This window comes from Anneissia japonica, unplaced genomic scaffold (assembly GCF_011630105.1).
Source record: "Anneissia japonica isolate Jap-2015-1 unplaced genomic scaffold, ASM1163010v1 scaffold4988_len2956909_cov206, whole genome shotgun sequence".
NCBI classification, from domain to species: domain Eukaryota; kingdom Metazoa; phylum Echinodermata; class Crinoidea; order Comatulida; family Comatulidae; genus Anneissia; species Anneissia japonica.
The window spans coordinates 901,405-909,307 of record NW_022696345.1 but is presented as its reverse complement, the minus strand read 5'-3'; the positions used below and the strand labels follow the sequence as shown (position 1 = coordinate 909,307).

General features: G+C 34.6%; 1 protein-coding gene across 2 annotated transcripts in view; it reads left to right on the top strand.

The window, feature by feature from the left end:
* The window catches only part of LOC117101817 (zinc finger and BTB domain-containing protein 41-like), a 22,056-nt gene extending 14,338 nt beyond the window's left edge, over positions 1-7,718 (top strand). For both annotated transcript variants that reach the window (XM_033241906.1, XM_033241905.1), the window contains exons 9-12: positions 1,925-2,101; positions 3,167-3,306; positions 3,907-4,140; positions 4,280-7,718. In XM_033241906.1, the coding sequence (XP_033097797.1) occupies positions 1,925-2,101; positions 3,167-3,306; positions 3,907-4,140; positions 4,280-5,290 (1,562 nt within the window). In that variant the 3' untranslated portion in view covers positions 5,291-7,718. The remainder of the gene's footprint in view (positions 1-1,924; positions 2,102-3,166; positions 3,307-3,906; positions 4,141-4,279) is intronic.
* Positions 7,719-7,903: the final 185 nt, after the last annotated feature.

Here is a 7,903-nt window from a genome sequence, read left to right as displayed (position 1 = left end):
TCGGCTGGGGTGGGGGGGGGTGGGTGGTTGGTTGCAAAAAGGAGAATGTGGAACTAATTCCTAGCATGCAGAACTAAATCACTATTCCAGTGAAAACTTAATGGTCATTTTTAGTAGGCCTATTAAACCCTTAATTGAACTAATTTTATTCCCCCTTCCCCCAAGCCTATGCCCATTATGTCTTGCAATTTGATATATAAATTAAACAATTGGGGATTTATGTTACTAATAATATCCGTAATATATCCATTTCTTTTTTAATTTATCTTCAATCTGATTTTCTATAACATGTTGATAAACGAGAGTAGTACTTTCCCAGGGCACTCGACTGCCCAGGGCAATCAACTGCCCAGAGAAAATAACTGTATTCAATCATCTCTTGTTTTGTTACACTTCATATTAACATAATCATATCTCAAAAATAATACTGTAGTATTTTAGAATGTTGTTTTTTAAAAAAAAAGCTTCAAGTTTAATTTTTAATATTCAATACGATTCATTACTCATTTTGTCTACAATAACCTGGAAACATGACACTGTCTAATATGACAGCTTAGAGCATTTGCGATACACAAGTACTAATATGCTAGCAGACTTACTATTACTGCTGTTTTGTTGAGGTACTGTGTCATCACGCACTGTATCTGAAAATAATATTTGCTGCGAACTGATGTCGCTAAAAGCGTGGCTTACCGGATGATCCAGCTCAGAGGTGAATCTTCACATCATTATTTCAATAAAACTTTAATGCTGTATTTATCCAATTACTGCAAGCGTAATGCTGGACATATTGTTCATCCATTATCATCTGTTATTTATGTACATGAGATTTGAAAAAAATACGACCCATAAGTATTTGTGATTATTATACGGTAGTACACTTCAGTAGTGTTTCATCGTATGGATTCAGTGTTGTAAGTTTTATTGCTTATCTTCTTATACTGCAGTTCTAGATGGTACACTGTGTGTGGTTGTATTTCCCTATAAATATACTATAAAATTAGCTATAAAAATTGTTTTTAAATGAAATTAATTTTAATCAGATCTTGTATATGTGTCCTTTTCCAGGCTATCAATCCAAAATTGTCTTAGTTTAATAATAACTTAGTTTTATGCATTTGATGTTCTTATGTTTGATTATGAAGAATAGGGAACACAGTTTCTGTAAGCATTTCCTATCTGGGAAATCTATTTTATTTCTTTAAATATTTGCCAAATAATGTTGTTATTATCATCATCCTAAACATTCATCATCATCATCCTCATCATTATCAACATCATCCTCATCACTATAGCCTACATATGGTAGCCAGTATAATTTTATTATATTCGGGGATCTGTTTTCACAATGATTTCTAATATATTTTAAGGGAAAACAATTCAAATTGGTTTTGGTAAATGTTTTTTTTATATGGTATATAATAGGCTGATATCATAGGCATCATTAAGATCACAAGTCAGAATATGGCCTAGGTACTTAGTTTCAGCAACATAATCTAACTCTCCACCAGTAATTTTTTGAACACTGTGTTGTTTATGTGGATTTCTGATGTGCATTAATGTTTTTTTATTCTTTCTTGTAATGTGTTTTTTATGGATAAATCTGAAATAAAATTGAATTGAATAGAAAATAGAAAATCATCAGTCATTATTAATTGTTATTTTTTTTTATTGTAATGTATTTTTCATGGAGAAATTTGAAATATATAAATATGAAATATAATTGAATAGCAAATAGAAAATCATCAGTCATCATTGTTAATTCCAAGTCCAATGTATCTGTGAAGCTGTAGTTTATTGACCTACATAGCATTTTCTATAAATATCGAAATGAAAGCCTGTACAAAGGTGCCTTTGTTGAACAGTGGCAAATATCCATCACTCAACTACACGGAAGTCATTCCCTTATACTTATATTTTCCAGGTGGACGTGAGAAACTTCAGTGCCGATTCTGTCCCCAGACGTTCAGCAGGAGGAGCTCTCGGTCATACCATGAACGCAGGCACAGGAACGACGCCCCCTACATGTGCCCAAAACCTGGGTGTAACAAACGCTTTATCGCTGTGATCGACTTCAAAAGGCATTTGATTTTTCATACAGGTAGGATACCTTTGAACATATATCTTCATATGTCGATGATTCTTTGCTCAACTTCAAACAGAATTTGATTGATTGAATACGTGCAGAATATTCGCTTGTATTTTCTATTTTCATGTGTTAAGTGTCTTTGGTGAAAAACAAAATTTGAATAGTATATGAAATCATTCGTTCATTCTTTGCCATTCATAAAAATCACAATACAATTATTACATACAGTAAAATAAAACAAAAAATAACCAAAACTGTAAATCTAAGTAGGCAAGGATTAACTAATCAATTAAAATCACTGTAGCTAACAAGCTTGTTAATCTATTCCTAGAAAAACAGAAATAAGTTAAAACAGTATATATAAAATTATATAATATAAAATATAAGTCTCAGAATCAAGTAACCAGAGGATCCACTATTTAGTTTTAAATAGAACAAAAAGACAGTAACTCCGAAAAGAGACAGTTAAAAGCTATTACTTTCTATTGTTTTAAACTTAATATGTGTACTATTAATCGAAAGGTCCACTGATTAATCTCAGATAAGAAAGTATAATACATACTCCAAGTATTGAAATACACGCCATCGTGTTGGGATTCAGAATCCCAACACGATGGCGTGTATTTCAATACTTGGAGTATGTATTATACTTTCGTACTATTAATGGTTTCAATTTCATTGTTATTCATTGTATTGATATAAATCTGAATATTTTGCATTGATTCACTAAATTAACCTACATTAGGAAATTAAATTTGCTTATGTGCTACAGTATTCTATTATTTGTATTTAATATTTATTAATTATATAACTTGTACTTCTATTTTGATTTCATTTGTGAAATATTTATCTCTGTTCATTGCTTTCTTATTGTTTGAAGGTTTGCATGGCAAAGTAATAATATATATTATGCTTGTGGTACCCCACTTAGATAGTGCTGAAAAGAACTGTTGTTGTTGGTTGACAGAACTATTTACGTTGTGTACCGCAAGCATTAATATATTATCATTGCTATCTTACCAATTTAAATGTTTGATAAAGAATGATTTTCAATGCTGCTTTCTGATTGGTTGATAGGAGCGAAGCTGTATCGTTGTCGTTATTGTAGCAACTGTTTCACGCGGAGCGATTACCTAAAAAGTCACGAGAAGAAGCATCACAGTCGAGGAGAGGTGATGGAAGTTGCGCCCTCTCTAGAGGAGACAGTCACCATAAAGGTAATAATAATTTTTTTTAGAAAACATTCTTAATGAGATTCAAACACAGCACCCTCTAATTTTTGCTCAGCTATTCTACTAATTAAGCTATGAGGCAAGCTGGAATATATACCCCTGGATTATCCCATTGGGACGCATTTTTCTCAAGGTATTGCATACATAGAGATGATAATAAACTTCTGAGAAAACAATGTTTTCCCAACACCATTAATAAGCATGTGTGGATTTGAAAATGATTCTAACAACGGCAGCAATGTTGGTGAGGATAAGAGAGAATGACTGGTTTTGGTAGCCATAGTGATTAATTAATCAGTCAAACTGTCATTCTGTTTATTGGTCCAATATATAAAAAAATTCTTTTTTGATTACTTATCTTATAACATTATATGTAATTAGTATTTAAGATTATAATAATGGTGGAAACTCCGATGATGATTAATGAATTTTAATTTATTTGAACCATATTGAATGTGCTGCACAAGTACACGGCCACTGACCATTGACCATAAATGAAGGTAAACCATTCATTGGTTGTCATATCTCTGCATCTATGAATCACTTTCATTACTGTATTAATATTATCTCTGCCATCCCCAACAGGTACCATGGCCAATGGAAAAGCCAGTCAAAATTCAGGGCCAGAATGTGACAGTGGTAATAGAGCCAGACCCAACTTTGCTGGAGACACCGTCATCAACAGCAGAGGCCATGGCTGCACTAGAAAACATTCAGAACCAAGTGCATCAAGACATCCCTGTACAGATTGTCACCAGTAGGGGCCAGCAGATTGTGACATCTCTCCCACCAGCAACAACATATGTGCAAGCGACTCAGGTAGGATTAAATGCTGTTTATAACTTGTGTGCATGTTCAGCCATGTGGGCTTCTGTGCATGTACAATATGATGGCATGGTACAGTATATACAATACAGCTAGTGGCACTTTATAATATTTTTTATACCTGTTTTTGTAGAGTTTCCAGTCAGCAACTGGTGAACAGCAGCCTGTCCTCCAGATCATGCAGCCTGTAGATACATCACTTCTGGAACACAACGAAAACATCGCCGAGCAAGATCAAACTGCAGGGCTACAAATTTCTGGTCCGTCGTCTGCTTCTGACGTTTTACAACAAGCAGCGGTGCAAGCCCAAGTGGCCCTTGAGAGTAATCTTGCCCAAGCATCGGCAGAGACCACCAAGCTGTTATTGCAGGCAGCCAGTGAACAGGAAGATCTCATGCGTCAAGATGGTACGTCAACACAAATCACCATCCAAGATAACGCTGCGATGGTCCTTCAACAGCTAGCCACCGAAAGTGCACAAGTCGTCTTGCAGCATGCTGGTGCAGACGGCACCGAGACCCTGATGCCCGTATCTATTGAACAGGCTGAAGATGGTAGTATTGTTATGATGAAGGTCGTCTCACAAGATGGCACTGTTTCCTACACCCCCATCCAACAGATGGCCGGTGATGGTAGTACCATCACCATGCTTACTAATGAAAGTATTAATCAAGCTGGTCAGATGGTGCAGATGGTCACAGATGGTGAATTTGAAACAGGCGAACACCAGATGATCGCAGTCGGAGATGGCCAGTACGTATTAAAAGATGGAGCATTCGTCGAACAGATCATCACTGATGGCCAAATGGTAAATTCAGGCCCAAATATCATCAGTAATGGTCAAATAGTTACCGATGGTCAGATTGTAGCAGAGGTTGGAGAAAATCAGATGGTCGCAAAAGCTCATATAGTCACTGAGGCTGCTGAGATGGTCTCCAAAGGGCAGATTGTTATCGGGGGACAAGTGGTCGAAGGCCAGGTGAATGAGGAAGGTCAAATAGTGATTGACGGTGAGCTGGCTGACAGCCAACTGATGGTCGATGGCCAGATATTGGGTAATTCAAAAGTTGATAGTGTTGCAGTGTCCATAGAAACAGATGAAAACAATGAAAGTAGCAAGGTAGCAACCGCTACAGGTGTTTGAGAAATCTTCTTGTTTGAAGTTTGTTTGAAAGCTTAATAATGAACTAAAAAGCAACAAGAAATGTGCCTAACTGTTTTACGAGTGGCTTAAGCCCTCCTGTGTGCCGCTATGGGGAACAACTATAATTGCAACCCATGACCCTGGGGGTGACCCTGGGTTTATCGATGTCAGTAATTAAGCATAGTTCCTTCTTCCTGTCAAAAAAAAAAGTTGGAAAGCCATACAGTTTGAATATCACTCTAAACCTAAAAAAGACATGGAAAGCATTATTTATTTCATGAATTTGTACGTCTTGAAAATATATCAAAGAATGTAGTAAGGAATATGAAATTTCCTTTTATATATGAAAATATATAGGTAAAATTTGGGATAGCATTTGATATTAAAAACATTTGTTAAAATATAAGTTGTTAGTCTTGTTACACTTAAAATGAGTGTGTCGAAAAAGAAAAAAGATTTTTTTTTTAAACAATTGGTATGTCATATGTCTTTTTCTAACCTTCACCCTAAAACTTAAATAAATATCTCATTAGTATTTAAATGCTATAATTTATATTTTACTGTATTTTATTTATATTTTCTCAGTGTGAAACCATTACAGGCTTTTCATACAATAGAACCTAGCATAGGTCTTAATTGGCTAGGATCTAATTCATGATCAACAACCAATATATTGCAGGCATGGTATTTATCAGGCTGATTCAAATAATTGTCATACTGATGTATAGAGGGTGCTGTAACTTTTGTTTGCGATATCTGTGCTGGCTGTTATGTTATACGCAAGGATATTTAATTGTCAAGATTAAATTGTTGGCAACATTTGAATTACAATATTATTGACCAAATATTTATTACTATAATTGGATGTTGTAAATATATAGGATATAGCAAGTTATGTCTTCCATTAATTTGTGGGGTTTCATTTGTTTTCTAATTTATGTTATATCCGATGTTGGCAGAGAATAGTGTCATTGGAAAATACAGTAAAGTTATTCCAACAGTACACATAGAATTTAATGATTCCCTTATGTTTGTGGGTGTAGCCATGGAGGAATAAGTTCTGAACTTATTCCTCCATGGTGTTGTTAACTTAATTTCAATGTAATTTGGGTTTGTAGGCTTTTAATAATTAAACCAGAGAGTGCAATGCTCACCCTTAACAAAAGATCTTAGCAGGCATCTGTTTGAACTCAAAAGACTGTCCTTGCTATTCTTTTCAATAAAGATATCAGCAGACAAATTCAGGAAATGCAATAAAAATTCAATCAATTTATCAATCAAAAATATTTATGAAGTGTCTAATCTAATTTATTTTTCCTATTAGGCCAAAATTTAGTAACTTTCACTATGATTGTTTTACCGTATTCTTCTTCTTATTATTATCATTATTATTATTATTAATATTATTATTATTGTTGTTGTTATTATTATTGTTATCATTATTATTATTATTCATTTTTTTTCCCTCATACAAGTCCTACCTAAGTTACTTGTACTGTAGAATATTTCTTCAAAGCTATACATTTTGTATATACTGTATGATTCAATATGCTACAGGTAATTATTTTCCATGTGAATATAATGAATAACCTTTAACCTTTACTGATGTACAATTGCATACAGTTCAGCCTCCAATTTGAGACTACCTTTGAGACCTGAAAATATGGGGTGGTTTTGGGATTCGGTCTCCAATTAGAAGGTAGCTTGAGTTAAAAAATTGATGAATATTAGGTGGTACTTTGAAAAAGTGGTCTCATGTAAGAGGGCTCTTGAATTGGAAGGTGAACATATACCGCCAACGGTTTTTGCCGCGGCTGATGTGGTTCCATGAAATATGCAACGCGATGAGGTGTGCACAGCAGTATTGTGTTGTCAAGCGTTCACCGAAATGGACTCGGTGGCATATCTTAGAGGGTTCCCCAAAAATACTCTTCCCCTACATCCTTCAGTGTCCCCCACCCACATCGAAAATGTTCAAAGCAAAAAGTAGTGCTCAAGTAGTCCCCTCAAATCATCTTATTTTGAGAGTCAGTGCCTCTCCCCTAATCATTGAGCCCTCAATTCAGTTTTTGCACCCCCCCCCCCACATCAGTCGCCCATTTAACGACTCCTAGATATGCCACTGGATAGACTCGTCTGTGATGCCGTGTGTTGCTGGACTTAATTTTATCAGAGGGTGTGCCACAAACAGTAAAATAGTGAAAGTTATAATGATTGCTGATAATAGCTACCTATTATAGATAGGTTTGTATTTTTATAAATATGTTGGAATACTATTTACATTTTCTTTCATTTGAAGTAATTTAGGAAAGGAGTTTGACAATGTTACTTGTGTTTAATTTGACTGTTGCTTGTAGTACACCATGATGTATTTCAACACAGCTACTAATGTTGTTTTTCCAATAAAATAACATGATGGCCTATCTGATGACATTGCCTTGGTGTTAATTATTGATTTGCGATTCAATTTAATTCAATTCAAATTTATTTGAGCATAATTCAACACATTACAAATAACAAAACAATGAACAATAAAAAGATAATTTAGTAAAACATTTACAGCTCAGGATAACCAAAAAAAACCGAATCGGTTTATTTCCGTTGGGGTCCCTT